Consider the following 20,031-nt stretch of genomic DNA (forward strand, 5'->3'; position numbering starts at 1 on the left):
CCTCTCTTCTGTTTAAATAGTACATTGCCCAGAACCCAGAGCCCTTTTGCACACTCTTCAAATTGGGGTTGCAATATTCAGTTATATTTAGTTGTCTTTTATTAATGAACAGTGCAATTCTGCACTACTTTTATGACCTACTGTAATTTTTAGCTTTATTTGTTCTACTGTATTGTAATATCTTATTCACAAAATCACAGACTCAGAAATTGGTTGAGGTTAAAAGGAACATCCGGAGGTCATCTGTTCCAGGCCCTTGCTCAAGCAGGATCATCTAGATTGCTCAGACCGTTTCCAGGTGGCTCTGGAATATCTCCAGGGATGGAGACCCCACAAATTCTTTTGGTCATCTTCACAGTAAAAATGTTCCTCCTTATGTTTAGACAGAAGCTCCTATGTTTCAGTTTGTGCCCTTTGCCTCTGGTCCCGTCACTGAGCACAACAGAAAAGTACCTGACTCCATCTTCTTTACACCTTCCCTTCAGATATCTGTACATTGATGAGATTCCCCTGGAGCTTTTCTTCCTCGGGATAAACAGTCCCAGCTCTCTTAGCCTTTCCTCCTATGAGAGATGCTTCAATCCATTAATCATTTTAATGGCCTTTTTTTGTGGAATCTTTCTAGTAGCTCCATGCCTTTCTTGTACTGGACAGCACAGAATTTGACCCAGCATTCCAGGTGTGTTTCATCAGTGCTGAGTAGAGCAGTAGGATCAACACCCCTCCTAATGTAGTCCACAATATCAATAGCTATCTCTGTGGCAAGAGACTGACTCATGTTCAACTCAGTGTCCACCAGGAGCCCCAGGCGCTTTTCTGCAAAGCTGTTTTCTTGCTGTTTGGCTCCCATCATATACTGGTGCCTGGGGTTATTCCTTCTCAGGTGCAGGACTTTGTATTTTTGCCATATACGTAGGCCTTACGTGTTGCCTTTGACATCTCAACAGATTCAATTCCAGGTAGTCCTTGGGTTTCCTAGCTGAATGCTTGGGCAGTGCTTCCATATTCCTTTCATGTTATCTGATCCTGATTCCACTTTCTATAGACTCTTGTTTTATGTCTCAGTTTTCCTGGTAGCTCCATGTTCATCCACGCGGGCCTCCTTGTATTTTTGCATGACTTTCAGCATTGAGATGGACCACTGGAGCTTAGAGAAAGTGATCCTTCAATATTAACCAGCTTTATTGGACCCCTCTTCCCTCTAGAGCTTTATCTAATGGGACTCCTCCAACTAAATCCTTGAAGAAGCTGAAGTCTGCTGTCCTGAAGTCCAGGGTTGTAATCTTGCATTTTGTTCTGCTTCCTCCTTTCAGGATCCAGAATTCCACCGTCTCATGGGTACTGCAGCCAAGGATATATATTGCACTGCACATGGTTTATGTGTGGGGTGATAAAGTGTCACCTCTACTGTGGAGCATTAATATTACCATCAGAAAACATTTGAACATTTGCTTTTCAGAAACAGGTGCATTAACCTTATCTCAGCTAGACTTTTCTGCAATATCCATGACAGATAAGAATAGCGACCTTTTAGAATATAAGATGATTATACAAATAACTGTAGCAAATAATAAAAGAAAAGCAAGTGAGTTGAATAAAATGGCTAGGTATGAGTTGCTAAAACTTTTTAGGTGTCCTCTTTACCCATTTCAAAGACAAGTATTTTTGTAATAGGTCTCCTTTCATCTTATCTTTAAAATGGGCACTGCTGTTACCTGTAACACCTGACTGAAGATTTTGTCCTCCTTAAGACTGTTCCATTAACATGTGCTATTTTTATGGCAATTTCCTAGTTGTTCCACTTGTGACCCATTATTTGAGAAACATCATGAGAAAGTTGCAGGTACCTTGTTTACCAGAAAATTTTGACCTCCCACTGGTTTTACAGCTGACTACAGTTTCACTGTCCTCAGTATGTAGTCAGTTACAATTAATGCAGAACTAAGCAAAATTAAAATTAGACCCCATCCTCTGAGTACAGATAAGAATCTCGACAAGGTTGCCGGAGCTCTTCACCTTTCAAGGTACATAACAAATGTCTCCCATGCAATTCACAGCATGTACAGGATGTTGAAGGTCATGTGGGCATCTGTAGCTTTTAAAGATGTACAGCTTCATTTCCACCCCCCAAACTCTCCCACGCACCCTCAACAGTGTGTATTTAAAGCATAACCAACCTCATCATCCAACTATCAGGTAAACAAAAGATCTTATTTCATGATACAGCTTCTCAAAAATTGAATATTAAAAAGTAAAAAGTTTCTTGGTAGTTAATTGAATGTAAAATTAAATGTGAATAACACTGAGAAGAAATCCTTTGACACTGTACAACATGCTGTGTTTATCATAAATGAATTTAAAGCTGTTACCAATGTGTTTCTAGAAAATTGGAGTTTGTACAGTAAATACAGAATCAGTCTAATAAGAAAAGTGTCATGTAGCATCACTTTCATGGGAGGGTTGTCTTCTTTTGTTGGACTAGATTCCTGGCCCCAAAGAAACTCAAAATCATAAAGCTGGCCTTGATTTGAAAACAAGAGGTGAAGGTAGAACTACAGAGCTGTTGAAGGAGGAATCTGGAGGACAGAGAGAAAAAAAATGTAAATAGTAGAGAATTAATCTTGGAGGGAAGCGGAGTTGCTGCAGGGAGTGCTTCATTTATTCAAATGATGGAAGAACTAGCTGCTGGAAGTGTTGTATCTGTCAATGGAAGATGCAGGAAAATATCTTTTAAAAGAAAATAGCTACAAATGCATGAAATAAACAACTAGCTAGCCCTGTGTTTAGATCTCTGGGATGTCTGTAAAGTGGAGTAAGTAAATGTACAGACACAGAAGGAGGAGCAAAGACTGAAACTGTGACTAGGGGCATGCAAACAAAATTCTTTATGCTTTTTATATGCATATATTTAATTGTGAAGTTCATGATTCTTTATTTTCAGTTCTTCTCTCTGTTACAAGTAGTTGATGTTAGAATCACAATGCCTCAGCAGAGATCAGGGATATTTTTTCTGTTGTCAGCTGACATGTCAAGGTGGTTTTTTTAGCTGTTATGTTCGCAGAGTGCAGGACACAGATATTTCTACACTTCTGTCACTTCATGTTTAACTGTAAAAGGAATATGTGAAGCGGAATTGGAAGATATGTAAGCAGCTGACATGTCATATGCACTCGGAAATGTGTCCTGAATACTAACAGTGTTGCTTCTAATCCGATAAACCTCACCCCATGTAACAAGGCTGTCTGTAGTGAGGCCAACCCTCAAATAAAAAGGTCCTTTACACGAGTACGCTGAAACCCTGTATAGGCACTATTTATAAAACCTGTGTCGCTGCAGTGCTCAGCTGAGCACGTGTGGTGTGGTGATTCAGAGCGCCAGGAGGCTGCTGCGTTTCTGATGCCACAAGACAAGGAAATGTCATTGACTTCTCACACTTTGCCAAAGCAGGCTGGGGTTCAAGGGCTGCTCTCTTCAATAGCTCATGTTTAGAAACAGAAGGCAAACCTAATGAATCACACATGGCTGAACGGATCACTGTCAGGCTAGCTAATGTAAGACAGAGTGGGAAACATAATTGCTACCTTATATAATGGGGAATGTGTGAGTCAGTTTTGATAAGAATTGGCCCGAACATTCTTGGGAGGATCAATCATCCTCACAGGGTTTGGCAGTTTCTGGAAGAGCTTTGTATTGAATCCATACACTTGGATTGCTGACTGTTCCTAGTAATTGTCATTTCAGGGATTATATTTGTTTTGGTTGGTTTTGTTTTTTGGTGGTTTTTGTTGGGTTGGTTGGTTTTGGGGGTTTGGTTTTGGTTTTCATTTGTTCGTTTGTTTGTTTTTTCCTTTTTCCTTCTTGGTCTGCCCATTGCCTGCAGGGTATAAAGTTGCCACAAAGGAGGAATGAAGCAGAATCAGCTCCAGTAGCTGTTAGCCAAAGATGTAATTGCTAGGAAGCCTGGCATGGATGTAGTACTGTGAGCATCCTAAAAATGGTGCTTTATTGCACTTAAAGCTTTAACTTGGTTTATGAACTTTTATTCTCTCTGATTCTAAACTCTAAATAAGGCCAGGCAGAGCATAGCAGTGAGATTCACTGGCCTTAACCACTGCCCCAAACCCCTGAATAAGTAGTATGAAAAAGATTTTTATTGTGATGTTTGGAGTGGAGGGGGAAAGGTAAGGTTTTTACAGATAAGGAAGTTTGGGTAAAACTTTTCTAAGTTAATTTTATTTCAGAATTGAAGTTGCTGTCATCCTTCCCTTAAAAATGCAAATATGTCCAATAAATGCTAATGCAGAATGTTTTCCACATAAAATAAGCAGATGTACAGGTGCAAACATGTTTTCTATATGCAGCTGCTGTGCAATTAATTTTTTTTAGATGTGATTAAGACACCTGGTCTGCTCCTGTCAATATAAGATACTATTTTTCACACAGAGTTATATCTTTGTAGTTATTCACAGATGTGTAAGACCAAATTGTGGTCAGATACAATAAATGACATTTTAGCAATTGGTTATAAGCAAACAGAATCAGATTTAGGAAAGAAGTGGCAAGTCTTAACTTTTCTAATAGTCATTTTGGAAACTTAATTGCCAGTGTTCTGTGTAGTTTTTTCATTACCCTCATATAATTTTTCTTTTGCAGACTGCAACCAAATGCATTTCTGTCATAACTTCAGAGAAGCAGCACCAAATTTCTACCAGATTCAGTCTCTGCTTTTGTGTTAATCAAAGTCTATGCTATGTTCATCTGTTTAGAAATAAATGGGGCTGAGCTCAAGACAGCACCCTATCTCTCAAAGAAAGCATAAATCCTCTGCATGAACTACTTTCAAATACATGACATGACACTGAGAGGAGGATGTATGACTTAGACAAGTTTGTTCTCTTACTGTCTCCACTTGTTAACATAATTTGCACAGCTGCATTTTTACGTGCCCTCCAATTCTCATCACTGAATTTCAAGGCTTTCTTCATCACTACCAGAAAAGTTTATGTCTTTGTGAGACTAGAGTTTGACAGTAAATGATATATATGCTAGAAAATACAGGAATTAAAATTATTTAAAAATTAAATATCAAAAATCTATTGACATTTCCTTTTTGAATATTGTTACATGTAAACTCAGTAATAGTGTAGTTGAATAATGTTTTACGTGAGTCATGTACATGAGTTGTAACTTAGAATATGGAATTTAATATCCCATAGAAGTTTTTGCAGTTTATTCTGTGAATGGAGCCATCCACCATGCGGCCTTTTAGATTGTTTTGAAACATATCAAAGGAATGAGACTCACTTCATAGTTAAAGCTTTTTCCTCAGCATCTCTAAGGGTTTCAAACCAGGAAATCTACATTCATGTATTCCAGTTTTTTCCCCTTATTTTATCTGACAAAATCTACTGACTACAGTCTACCAAATGTACTTTTCTCTTGATTACTAACACAAAAACACCCCTGTTTATTTTTTAGCATGCACAATCTTAATCTCAGAGGTTATTTCTACATGGCATCTAAAGTAAAAACCAAAATCCAATCAAGTAATTTCCCTTTGTCCTGATTTGTTTGGTGTTTTTTTGAAACAAAGTAGGTAAATGTCATTCTCTTTTAAGCAATGATGATTTTTTAAAAACTTATGACTATAAAAACCCTAAAAAATATACCATGGAGTACAGTTTTCATATATAATATTTGAAATTATTAGAAAAAGTACTTTAGTATGAATGTTTCACTTAAGAGTAAAGGATAGGGATTGGTGAGCGATCTAATTTCCAATGTTCATTGGTAAATACCAAGGTGGGGTTACATTTTTTTCAAGTGCTGTTCTATAATTTGAAACAGAGAAAATGCAGGAATTTCAGAAACATTTCTATTGGGAAATGTTTGTTATTTCAGCCTACATTTTGAATTAAGTGATGCTTTCTTGTTTGTTTGTTGTGTCAGTATGTTTAGAGTAATAATGTATCTCTCTTTGTTCCCTGAACAAAAGAAGGAGCAGGAAGGGTTTTGTCACAGAGTTCAAATGTATTCCTTGGACACATTTTAGTGCTGTACAAATTCTTAGGGCTCAGCCAGCTGTTAGACCCCATATACAAATATACTCTCTTTGTCATTGTAATGGAAGGAATCCACCATTTGTAATGAAAGCTTCCTTTATATAGTTTATGGTTTTATTAGCCTGTGAATAGGTGGACCATGAAGTTAAGTAGTGTGCCCATAAGCGTTGCAGGGCATCCCCAGGATATTATATCACGTGTTAAATGAGTTTTATTTATTTATTACTATGTAAAGTATTGGTTTCCTTGTTTTCTATTCTATTTCCTTACTCTTTTTACTACTCCTTTTTTTCCAATAGCTAGACTGTAATCCAGACCCCAGCTCATATGCAGCTAAATATGGTGTGTAAAGGGAGTGGTCAAAAGAAATTTAAAAAGGTAAAAGAAAACTTACCTTAGTAAATGCCCATTAATATTTTTGAATTTATCTTTCTTATTCTTTATTTCTCTGAAATACTGGGATATGTATCAAATTTCTACCTATAATCTGTCTTCTCTCCCGAGGCCAGGTTACTTCTTCTAACAGAGAGAGAGTGTAACAGAAGAGTCAGTATGAGTAGTCTCTGTGGGAATGACTTAGGTGTTCTGAGATAGACATGAGATGTGAAAACTGTTCATTAGTGCTGACAATTGTGGCTATTATGTAGCATCCAAGAAAGTTGTAGATTTTGCTTGCTTTGTCCTCTTTAAGCAAATGCTCAATGAGGACAAGGAAGAGGTAAGATGAAAAATCCATACTCCTTTTCCCTGACCATTTGTCAGTCCATGTAAGTAGCTAAGTGTGAGGTAGGGAGTAAACTGTTTCGTCAAAGCAAGGGAAAGTTGGACCAAAATGAAGTATTAGTGATGGTTCCCAAGACACATGCCCGTTTGGACACACTCTTTTTCCAGCAAGTGTCTTCATATAAGTTCTATGACATTCACTATTTCATTAACTAAAAACCTGATCTGCTTAAAGAACAGAGGAAATGCCACCACATTTTTTTTTTCTTACAATGTGTTTTCTTTCATAAGTCAGTTCTTGTTGGCATCACAAACAGCTTCCACAGGATTTTCAGAGATGATATTGTAAAACGGTATTGTGAATACCCTTTCTTCCATTCTTGAAATATTCACTAAGTGCAGAAGAGGAACAAATCTCACAAGTGCCTATTAGTTATTGTCTTTCACCTATATTTTTTGTATTGTTCAGATATCAAGATCTGGAATTCTATAGAAATGCAATGTTATACTTGGATTAATGGCAGTCTTCCGAAGTGTTACACAATTTATTAGGTCAGGTAGGGAGAATATTTTTCCTGAGTACTCCTATACAAAGAGCAGTACATTACCTGAGACCTAATACAAATGGTAATTCCTTGAAAGAACAGGCACAAAGAGGACTAGCCAACCTCCAAGTAGGCAGTACAAAACTAATGAAAATATGTGCTGAGATTAAATAGAAAACAGCCACCTAAAATTATTCAAGCTTCCAGAGTCCTCTTCTGAGTTATTATCTGTAAATCTTTAGAATTTTTCTGCATATTTTTATTGGCCCAGTTACAAATTCAGAAATTACACTTCCCAAACTTTATAATAATTTGTTTGGGTTTACAACTTAATTTGGGTGTGGGAGTATGTGGTGTTTGTTGTTTCTTTTCCTGGTTAGAAAGTTGATTCCATTTACTCTTTTATGTACTGGAGGTTGACATGTAGGGAAAAGATGGAGGAGGTTAATGAAATTTAAACGTGGAGTTGCATGCATGTTTGGGCATTTAAATTCCACAGGTGTGACAAAAGGCCATAATAAGATCAGAAACAAAAATTCACAATATGAATATGACATAAAGAAGCCATCTTCACTGCTAGTATAATTTTCTAGTGGATGTCGCAAACTATTTTCTTCAGATTTTTAAGGATAAGTGACTACTTTGTACACTTAAAATCTGCCAAGTCAGAATGCTTTCTATGAGACTTGCTAGCCCAAGGCTTGCTCTTCTTCTCTTTGAATGGAGATGCCGATGTAGAAGGTGTTCTCAGATAATTGCACCCTCTTATGTCTTTCTTTCCTCTCCCCTCTTCTCCCCTTCTCTCTTTCCTTTTTTTCCAATCTTTTTTCTTTTATATATGTTAAGAAGTACAATCCAAAAGGTCATGCTCCAGGGTGTAGTTTCAAAGCTAACTGGAAGGGAATAACTGAAATTTACACAGTGGTGACAGATTGTATCCAAAAGTCCTGGTCCCTTCTGGAGTCCCAGGGAATGAAGAGTATAATATGATAACATACCTTAAGATTATATCCAATATTCTTTTCCTTCCATATCTTTTCAGGGAATTCAGCATCCCCGAGAAGACAAAAAGAGGTCAAGATTGTGTCTTGTCTTTTGTGTTAGGAAACTTTTCTTCTGTTTAATGTATTTACAGACAACATAATTTTCACAGGCTATCTCAAAAGGTTTGATTTGGGGAATGGAGTCTAAAATGAGAAAAAAGAATAATTTGGTAAACTGTGGTGTTAAGAGAATGGTCCTAGACTAAAGATCTGTCAGGACTCTTAATTTTTAAACCAGTGTCCACATGCGTACTGCTGTTGCCTGTTGGAGACAGCACACAATAACCCCTGGACTATGCCTAAGAACTCTTTGGGACTTTGCTATTTGACAAGCGTAAAAGCCACATCAGGGCCCATTCTAACAATTTAAAACATAGACAGTGGCATTCCAGTGGCATAAGAACATTTGCTGACAATGTTAATTTTACTACCATAACTGTAGAAAGTAAATCCAAATAAGGTTTCAATTCTTGAAAGAAATCAATGGGACCTCAGTAGATCCAATAGGACCAATCAGTAGAATAAGAAGCCATTAGGGTACAAAGGCATTTTGACTTTTTTCATTTATTCATTCTTAATTCCTGAAAGATCACATGGTGCTGCTTGTACAGGTTGAGTTAGCTCTTCTTCCTCTTGTTGTGATATCCTATCATTCTTCCAACTTCATTAGTTGCCTTGATGATTTTTTTTTTCCTGAAAACCAAACGAGGCATTTCTGACTATGTCTCTAATCTGTCAAACTCAAGTATCTCTAGTCAGAAAGTTAGGAGCCTGTGAAAGGAAGGATCCTTGGGCAAACTGCTGTAGACTGTCAGTGATATGCAGTTTTGACTGTGCTGCTAAATGCTGGGTGCTGCCTCGGGGCATATGAAAATCTACTGTGAGCCAGTTTAAATCCAGGGAAGCGTGAAAGCAGCATTTGCCAGCCTTGGGTAGCAAAAGCTGAGGGTACAAGTGCCATGGGTTTGGGAGGTCATTGCGTACAAAAGAGCCAGTATGGATGAATTGGTTCACAATAAGCTGGAAGTCAGCAAGCTACAAAGGGTAACCAGCAAGCTAACCAGGGCTTGGGTTAGGGCAGTTCATGGGCTGCTTGCTTTGTTCCCATTTGTCATCTTTTGCTTCCGTTACTGAGATCTTTTCCTTTTCTCTCCACTGGAGCATTAGTGAGGTATTAAAAGGATAGATGAAGGAAAAGGAGCAGGTTCTACTGATCTGCTTTCAAAGCATGACTGATTTATTAGTTATTTGCTGTGCAGAGGAACACTGTAAACAGCTAATCTGGTTGATTACAGGAAGTTTCTCCTCCAACCCAGTGACTGTCTACTCCTTTGTATCATAAGATTCAACTGTTAGTCCAAGGGTGGTTATTGTGTCTGAACATGGAGCTCATGCAAGGCATGTCTGAGCAAGCAGGCATAGCACATATATAATACCAGGTGCTAATATGAGTGTACCACTACAGGTAACATAGAATTCCCTTGCCTGTGTCCTCAGGAGGCAGATGCTGTTGCCTGCCACAGTGATCAGAGTTTTATAGGCAATAAAGTGTGCCGCTTCCATAGCCTGGAAAAAACCTTAACAACAGAGTGAACAGGAACACTGCTGAAAGGAGTACTTGCCATCATGTGTACTAATTTTAAGCATGCCTGTTTTTCCCTCTTATATTCTGGTTTATTACTGTCAGGCTGTTTCGGGGTTCTGGCCTCTTGGCGCTGCCTTCCGATAGAAATAAGAAACATGAAAGCACATTTTAGAGGAAAACATGTAACATAATAGAAGAGAAAATAGGTCAGATTTCACTTACTGATGCCCCTTTAAGTTAACAGCTGTGGGTCAGAATACATTTTTATACAGAAGCACAGCCAGAAAATTTAAGCTCACATAGTGATGTCACATGCTGTTTGTAACCTTCACTTCATGACCTTTGATGCATTGTGTGACAAGTGATCAAAGACAAAAAAAAAAATCTTTTTTTTGTTGTTGTTCTAAGGGATTTAACAGGTCAGTTTTGTGATAATATTGTGTTTATATATACTGGGTTTTTTGATTAGCATAGTCTATGTAAAGATTTATTTTTATCCCTTGGGAAGGGAAAAGCAGGGATGTACTTTTTTGTGGTCCTAAAAGTCTGTGAAAAATGGATACTTCACTGCAAAGTCATATCAGTGATATTTCTTTCTTAGTACTTTATAATTTTTTCTTTTCTCTTGTAAGGTCTTGATACCCATTTTAGATGCCTACTCTTTCATAAATATTTGGGGCCTGCATTGTTACTTACAGGTTGTCTGCAACTGCACTGTTTCTATTCATAATCACGTATTGCCCATTAGAAAGCAGGATTTGCTGCTGTACTTTCCTCCAAACTGCATAAGTTCTAAATCATAAATCACTGTGGTAATTTTTCTATATTTTCTACATTCCTATTTTATATACATAGTAGCATCTTTCTAATGGATTTTAGTAACATATTCGATGAAAAAGTACTTAGAAATATTTTCATGGTAAGAAAGCCATGCACTTAAACCATCATAAACTGGCAATTCTTTCCACAGTTTTGAATAAGACGGTGTAATGTATGTGGTAGACAGGAAAGCCAGATGTGACACCAGCTTTGTATGAATTAAAAGACTATATTCTTCTTATATATGGTTCTATGAGGAAGCCATGTGATGGATGAAAAATTTGGCTTATTTAGACATTGTAATTCCATTCTGCAACAAGGGTAGAGCCCTTGAATGCTGCTCAAGGACAGTATTTCTGTTTAATTACTTTGATTGTTTATGAAGCAGAAGAGTGCCTGTAGTGTCTGTGTCACCAAAGTTTATGCTTTCCTTTTTTTTTTCTTTACACATTTTTTTTCAGTGATTCACCTTTTCTTGAATGCTATTGACCTGAAACTTAACAAAAATCCATTTCAGAATGACATAGAGATCCATTTATAAATGAAATTATTTCATGGTACTTATATAGAAAGCTTTTTGAAGTACAGGAAGATTTCCAAAGTGGAAAAATATGCTAGAAATGCAGAAGTGTGTTATGATAAATATAGTACTCATAGGTGGGGTTAAAGGCTGTGATATAGCTGTGTGCTTCATATTTATTTACTGCACAGAAATGAATCCCACATGGCTATTTTTGCTTTGCTGACTGTAATCTCAGCAAGGCAGCCTTACAGACATCTGGCAAGGGTTTTTTATTATTATTTGGTTAAGATTTTGAGATTGAAGTGAGAAAAATCCAACTGTCACCTAGAAATGACCTCAGGGGGGTTTCACAGATTTGTCCAGTGTGATTTGCACATATTACTGCAGGCTTAAATATATTCCTTGCTCTGAAGCGCTTCAGACTGTGGCTACTCACATTTTCTAAAAAAATAATGGTCTGAAATTTGTGGTGTGCTGTTTAACCTTTATTGAGTCTAGTTTTTTTCAAAATATGAAAAGTAAAGACCAAGCAAGGGACTAATTGCCCCGTGTATTTTTCTGTAACCATTGAAAGATATATCATCTTATCCACTGTTATGTCTACAAATAATTCCTTATGCTAAGTAGCACCTCACATTCATAGCCATTGGACTCACTATCAATAGACTAATAATCCTCATGAGATTTTGAGATATACTAGAACAATTTATTTTCCAGAGGCCTTCTTATCTTAAATAAGATCAAGTCTTCATATCTTTATTTAGCTGTGGTAGTCTACCTGAAAATTATCGGCATCTTGCTGCTTTGAGGAGAAGGAGGAAAGAGTGTACAGACCAGAAAGCCCTTCCATCTGTGCTGGTTTTGTGCTACACAGTTATCCAACAGTAGTAACATGAAGCAGAAACATTTAGGGTCTCCTTTCTTTTTCATTTAAGGCAATGCATGCTGATAAAATTCTAATGAAAAGGAATCTGAGCACAAGAGCGAGTGACTTATTATGGAAATTTCCTGTGATGCATTACAATGTTGGATTTTCAATTTTTAAAAGTGGTTACAATCCTAATTGGTGAACAAAAAGGACCAATTTATCCCTTGCTGTGAGAAACATTTTTCTTATATATTATTCTCATGAAGCCTCTAATTCAGCCAAACACATTATGTAAATGAAACCTGTGAGATACTTTCTAAAATATATATCAGATTTACATTACTAGCCAGTTGTTAGATTGAGCAAGGGCCCTTGTTACACTACATGGCAAATTTTTTTACTTTCATAATACTCTTTTCTAAAATAAATTGTGTTTGGTTCAAGCAAGGCTTCTATCAATAACTCTTGGAGTTATCCTGAATGAGTATTTATTAGCTTCATATGGGCATTATGAGCATAATAGTTACATCTTCATCTTTACTGATCTTAGGAACAAGACTTTTATACCTCTTTTAAACTAGAATTACATTCCTTTGATACAAAATCTGCAAATGTTGGAGTACAGTGATTGTTCCAATGCCAGATGAATTTTGATAAATTTGTAGTGCATACAGATTGAGTTTCTCCAAACCTTACGACACAGATACCATGGGCTGCAAAATTAGTGGACAGTGTAATAGCATGTGTTCTGTGACATAGTCAGAACACAGGTTTATATCTATCTTGTACACATTACTTGGAGTCTGATAATGTTAAAAAGTAGCATGTTTTAAGATTAACATTGTTCCTAAAGATGCAGTTTAAATGTGTACGTATAGGGCTGTGCCCTTTCTGGACAATATAATTTTGATTTCAAACAGTTTAATACATTAAGAAGAAAATAATTTACAGTAGAAATTTACCAGAAGATAATTTACAGTAGAAACTGATCATAGTAGTTCATTTGCATAATGAAGTGCTATTAGTCTTGGTTTCATACAAGTTTAGACAGAAATATTAATTAACACCGTTTTCACTTCTGGCCTGGGTTCTTTAAGATGCTCCACTTTTGATGGCTTTCTCTTGTGGATCTCACCCCACACATGAGATACATTTTGTATTTGAAATGAAGATCAGAGAAATGTGAATTTAGAACCAGGGAACTTCCCCTGTTACTAGAAAAACTACTTAAGATACAGACACAATAAAAAAGAGCAATTAACCCTAGAAGTAAGATATCCATTAAAGCTATAGACAAATTTGATTATAGCTGCATTTCAGGAAGAAAACTTTCATGTGCTTTTCTAAAGGTTACATTTGACAGGTGAGCCATGGGGACTTTTGCACTGTCAGGACTAGATAACTGCTCCTCCACCTCTCTGTAATGATTTTGGGGCCATCCAGAGCTAAACTGATATAGATGAGCTTCTCATTTTGCCTTACACCTGTCTTTTTAAAATTATTATTTGGTACATTCAGAACAGCAAGTGAGCAACTAATAAGGATTAGTAACGGGGAGGTTTTATTTAATTCAGTTTTTAAGCTCTTTATTCAACAAAATCCTTAAAACACAGAGATTATATTTTTGGAGATACCAACACTGCCATGAATACTATAGTATGTGCAAAGTTAAAACATATTTTCATGGAAGATTAAATGCTTGTATATAGTATCTGAAATTATTGATTACATTTTGAAGTTGTATTCCCACATTGAGGGCTTGGTGTTTTACTGTTCCAGTCGGTTTTCAAAGCGTCATCTAGCAGGTTTTATAGAAGATATACCTGTGTTGCTAAGTCTAATCTTTTATCACAAGTCTTGCTGTATTTGATGTATTTTAATATCTGTCTCATGGAGTAACATGAATGTGTGAGAATTCCTCCCTTTGTTTTTAAAAATAATTATTTTTCCTCCTAGTTACTAAAAAAATTTAACTGTGTTAAATTTCTACTTGTGTTTGCTCACGGGCAAATTCAGCATTTGAATGGGTATCTCGCTGTTGTGTTCAGCTTAACATCCCTCTCTTTATTTTTCCAATTATGAGACTTGAGGTCTCAAAATAGTCCTGAAGGATAAGAGATAAGCAAGCAGGATTGTCGAACACGCATTACTTTGGAATTGACAGTTAAAATACATCCATCAGGAGTTAGCAGAAGATAAATTACATTAGAGCAAATCCATTAGGTTAATTCAGTGTGTTCCTGCAGTGAAGGCACATTTCATGTGTATGTAATATTTTCTGTATTACTCAATTTTTCTTTGACCTCCAGTGTAATGGTCCTGGGCAGGATTTTGGGAGCCACTGCCTCTCATTGCTCTAACCACCACTAGAGGGAGAGTTTCTGAGTGCAGGCCAACTCAGGAATAAAACTGTTTGTCCTCACTCATTCCAAGTGTTTCCTCTCTGCATGTCCATAAGCAGTATTCTGTCAAGCTCGGGATAGCCATATTTAGTTGTCTCTGGGGCAGGTGTCTGAATTTCTATAATGGTCCATGGAGACTTAGTCAATACAGACAGTGGAACCAAGCTGGTGATTTAGCTCACCCGAATACAGATAGCTGATGAGTTTCAGCCTCCATTAAATATATTGACTATAGCAGGAATTTCTCACTTAGCATATGGGTTGGTATTTATATACAGCACTTAAGTTTAGGTGTCTCTTTCTCAGATGAATCCCATACCTCTGACAGAAGCTGAATTACTTTACTCATTATTACTGAGGGAATGCCCTCTATGCAGAGTTCAAATGGTGGCCTTGAGAGACTGAAGGCACAGGGTGGTCTTCACAAAATCCTATTTAGTTTTCCTAGCTGGTTACATTTCTATTTTATCCTACCTATCACCATTTGATGTTTTACCATATGTGATCTTTCCTCATCTTGCACAAAGGATTCCTGTTACTAAAGCACTTTTCTTGCTTCTTTCCAGCTTTCAGTTTCAAAGTTTCAACTTTCAGTAAAAGCTTAACTTCCATTTCCTCATACCTGATTCATTTTAGAAACCATCTCTTTTTAAAAGTGCTGGAATATGCCAGGCTAAATTCTAATTTAATGTATGTGATAACCTTGAGTATTATGAATGAAAAATTATTATTAAAATATAAGTTTGAAATGAAGCTTTTTGTGGAGTTCAGTCCAGTTCTTGTTCATGATTTTCACTGTTTTGTTTTTAACAGGAGTCCTGTGCTTGTGTTCCAGTGCGTGCATCGCCATGTCATTTGCCTGGACTGTTTCCATTTGTATTGTGTGACTATGCTGAATGACCGTCAGTTCATCCATGACCCAGAGCTTGGCTATTCCCTCCCTTGTGTAGGTATGTTTCAGATGATTTTTTTTTTTGAATTTATGTGATTTTGATTTCAGGGTAAGTTTTTTTTTAATCACTTATTAGTTTTGAGGGTATCAGTGGAATTATACTGCTTTCATAGGTATGTTTAATTTCTTGGAGAAAATATTTGAATATGGAAGTGGTTCTTGCTGAGCAAGCAAACTGGAGAATTAACTGGATTCCAAAGGGTGTTTCTTTTAAAATCAAATGTATGCTTTCTTCACATTAGTATTTTATAATCATGAAGTGCAAGCAGATGATAGCATTGTCCTCTGGTTAAAAAAAAGCAAAACACCTTCACCTCCACATTTTCACTTTCAAATTAAGTAAATTATTAACTTTCCTGGCCCAAGTATTAATAAAAAAGGGCTGCAATGGGAATTTTAAATCACCTTCCTGGTGATGAAGTTATTACTACTGATTCTCACCTCACTGAATTAAATATCGATTGCTCTGAGAAGATGGCAGGTTACATGTTTTACCTGAGTAGGAAACAAAATTTGACTTAACTAAATGAAGGCTTAAACAGAATATGGAAGATTTATTTTGAGAATTGATTCAATTACACTGCATGTTGGCTGCAAAGTTGTCAAAAATTTTGCTGTGAAGAAATATATTCTCTATATGGAATTCTTTTTCCCTGCTCCTAATTTTGAATGTGCGCATATATGTTTGTCACAAATCCTGTATTGTGGTATGAGAATAATTTTCCAGCATATTAGAAGCTGAATAGGAGATGGGTTTGCATGGTTACCTGAATGGCTGAAAAGTAAGTTTCAAAACCCACTAGATGGGAGAAAAATTGACAAAATTTCTTAGGACCGTGGCATCTACTTAACCTGAGAACATGCCCTGAGGGTATTGAAAGTACATTAGTAAGAACTGTTTAAAATTATTTATTTTTTATTGCTCCAAGAGCGAACGAGCAATGTATCTTCACATTTCACTAGAACTGCTGTTTATGTGCTGTCTTGCCAGGTCTCATTTTATTTCCCCCTCAACAGTTCACTCTGCTACTGCATTTACGCACTGATGTCATACTGCACAAAGCACTTTTTAATGTTTTGTAGGAAAACTTGTCATGAGAAACTGAACAATGCTCTTTCCTCGACCTTAACATTGCTGTAGTACCGGCTGTGGTTAGTCTATACACTCAACCTCTTTCCTTGCTTCTCCAAAAGTTAATCCATTTCCTGCTCCCACGCAAATTAATAAGCTGCTTGAGTTGAATCCATCCTTTTCCCCCCCTCTTTTATTGATTTTCTTCCCTTTTCTTCTGTTAGTTCCTTAGGTTAATCAGTTATGCCAGTGGTGCAGCAGGCAGCTCACCTTTCTCCTCTCTTGTGAGCCTCCTTGCTGCTATGGCTGGTGTCACAGAGCTTCCTCCAGTTCAGGCTTATATGTCAAACTAATGACTCTTCCACCTCTTCTGTCTGTAAACCCATTGCTAGTCATGCTGCACAAAACCTGTATTAGGATTTTTCTATATATCTTCAACTCCAGTTGTTCACTTCAGAAATTCTTTTCCCTCAGAGAGGAGACTGAGAAGTTTTCAGAAGTTTTTACCCCTGACTGGCAGTTGCAAGCCAGTCTTTTTCTCTCTTGTATTTGCTGAAGTTGAACATTATGGGAATTGAACAGTAGAAGCAGAGTAGAGGTAGGATGAGGAGAATATGCAAGAGGATGGAGCTGGAATGCTCAGGGATGTGATTTCAGTCTTTTGAATGGTGAGGAAGGCATAGGCTTGGCTTAAGGGATGCTGTAAAGGATGCACAAAGTATGAGTATACTTCTACTGTTCAAGTGAGAGTTCAGCTAGGGAATGGAAAAGAAGCTATTGCTGCCAGTCTAGCCTCAGCTGTGTTATACTTTAAGTGTTATAATAGCTAAATATGGGAGTGCTAAAATATTGTTAATCTCAAAGCTTCAGGACTCCTCCAGTCAGAAAGTTGTTTTCAAAATACTATGCCTTAAAGTAGTTTTAATTGCAGTAGTAATAATAATACAATTGCAATACATCTTCTTTCTCATTGATTGCTACCTCCATCAGTTCTCTCTGTTGTGTTAGCTGTTCCATATCAAAAAAGAAAAGCATTTGGAATTATTATCTTTCAAACTGCTTTGCAGAATGAAGAACCTAAGCAGGGCTGTTGCAACTTCACTGGTTGCAGCTACCTGAACTTAGCTTTCTCACATACAAGTAATTTGTTTGTCTCTAATATTGTTGTACTTAAGAGCTAATGACTATTTTTTGTCCTTTGAAAAAGTCATGAGACTGAGTTTCATCACACCTATGAAGAGTTTTCTTCTGTTCAAGTGAGAGTTCATCAACCCTTCTTACTGTTCAAAGGTTATTAGCTTTCTTCATAGCTATGGGTCCAGCAGCTTTCATTGTCAGTTAATTCAATTAAGAAACATTCAGATCAGTATCATGTGACTTTCTTTTCCACTTATCCACTTCTACTGAATGGCATAAGATAGCATTTTTACAGTCTAGAGTTCACAATCTTCATTTTGCAACTGCAATTTGCAGTTTTTATTTACATGTGAGGATGATAAAATGCTGTTGGACACAGCTTTCTCTGATTACCTCAGTGAAGCCTAAAATGAATTTCCCTTGCCAGGAATGAATACAATGGGGCATGCTAAGAAAAGACATTTCTTTCTTATTTTGGCAATGTGGGTTTAATGCATGTTATATCTAACAGAGCAGTACTCAAAGTAAAAAGTGTTAGACCTGAGCTTTATTGAAAGGTTAGATGTTGAAGTCATATTCAGTCTGATGAGATTTATGTTATAGTAGGTGACCAGGTGGCACAGACAGATCAAAAGAGTCTGCATTAATGCATGTATTTTTAAAATCACAGACTAATGCTGAAGTAGTGTTTAAGAGGTCTTGAAGTTTGGACTTTGTAAAAATGTTTTCATCATTTTCATGTAAGAGTGACTTTACTTAAAAACTAGCCCATTTCTTCAAGGCAAATGTGCACACATTGCCCTCAATCTATACAGGAGGGTTTGATTTTGTAATTAAGTGTATTTAAATTGTTTGCACTTCCAATTAGTTCTGTTCATTCTAGTGTTTTTCAAAAATAGAGATAACATAATGAACATAGCCTGCAGTTTCCATTAACATTTGACTCACTGTTCCCGATTTCTATCAAGGGAATGTACCAACATAGCAAGTTTTTTATATCTTTTATTGGATCAACCTAGAGGTGAAAGCACCACACACACAGCAGAATAAAAATAAACAGCAGCTGCAACAGCAAAGGGTCACTGTGACAGACAAGATCAGTGTTTTCATCACAAGTATATAATAACTTGAGTTGGAAAGGATCTAGGGATTTCAGATAAACACTGCTTCTCAAGTAGGTTTAATTTCTTACTTCCTGGCACAGATATGCCAGAAGATGCATTTTGTCATTGCATTCAGGTATTTTGTGTGGTTATATCCTTGCTTTGCTTTGATTCCTGTTATGGGGCCTAATTAAGCAGGAGATAATATGTGTTCAAAAGTAGGCTGTCATCTCAGCTGATGAGCTATGATGTATCACCTCAATAATGTCATAGCTTCACTTTGTTCCAAAACAAAATGTGTCATTGCTGTAATTTTTGGAAGAACAACATTAATTCCTTAGTGTTTAGCTGCTAATCTAGCACCAGCCAGCACTACTCCAGCTGAGAACAGCCAGAGCTCTGAGCACAGTAACTGGTGCATTGATAGGATTAGCTGTTCAGGGGAGTGTGGCAGCAGCCTCACAATTCAAACTCACTGTATCAGCTAAGAGGGAGGACTTGTAGATAGGAGCTGGCTGAATTTCATTGGTCATTATAATAAAAAAGTAAACGTTACAGATTATACTCTCTGCCCTTGTTAAATGGCAACAAAAATCTATCCCATCTCTCTGTGTGGTGTCTTGTATTAATGAGGCTTCATGCATAGAAATTTTCATGAGTGATGACCTCCAAGTATCTTTGAAATAATTAATAAGGTGCTTAGAGGGATAGATTTGCATATGCATGAAAGATCATTTATGGTTATTTAGTTACTATGCAGGGCAAAGAATGTTATAGCATTACCTCAAAGCAGGAATTGCATACAAATATACAATGTATTACCCCATTTAAATACATACTGTTCCTATGAACACAGTTTCATTTTTAAAATAGCATTACAGCTTTATGAGTCTTGGTTCCCCTGGTAAAATAGGCTTCCACAGATCCTTGGTAGAAGAAAAGTTGGTGATGCCAAGAAAAGGCAAGGTTTTACACTGCTGTAGGCACTTTACAAAAATGTCTTTTCATTACTTTATTTCTTATGAGTAATCATATGCATGATATATTTCAAAGGAATCCGGATAAAAGATACAGTTCTCCTGATGAGTGTAAAACACTATTGTATTTGGAAGTAATCTGATTTTACCACATAGATATATAAATAAATAAATAGATTTACCCTAGTTTGTATATGGAACTGCTAATAAAAAAGACTAA

The 20,031-nt window shown here is 36.7% G+C and overlaps 1 protein-coding gene across 2 annotated transcripts in view; it reads left to right on the forward strand.

Annotated features, from left to right (window-relative positions):
- The window catches only part of PRKN (parkin RBR E3 ubiquitin protein ligase), a 713,780-nt gene that overhangs the window by 419,067 nt on the left and 274,682 nt on the right, over positions 1 to 20,031 (forward strand). For both annotated transcript variants that reach the window (XM_032681398.1, XM_032681399.1), the window contains exon 7: positions 15,384 to 15,520. In XM_032681398.1, the coding sequence (XP_032537289.1) occupies positions 15,384 to 15,520 (137 nt within the window). The remainder of the gene's footprint in view (positions 1 to 15,383; positions 15,521 to 20,031) is intronic.

The sequence above is a fragment of the Chiroxiphia lanceolata genome, chromosome 3, assembly GCF_009829145.1.
Source record: "Chiroxiphia lanceolata isolate bChiLan1 chromosome 3, bChiLan1.pri, whole genome shotgun sequence".
Classification (NCBI taxonomy): domain Eukaryota; kingdom Metazoa; phylum Chordata; class Aves; order Passeriformes; family Pipridae; genus Chiroxiphia; species Chiroxiphia lanceolata.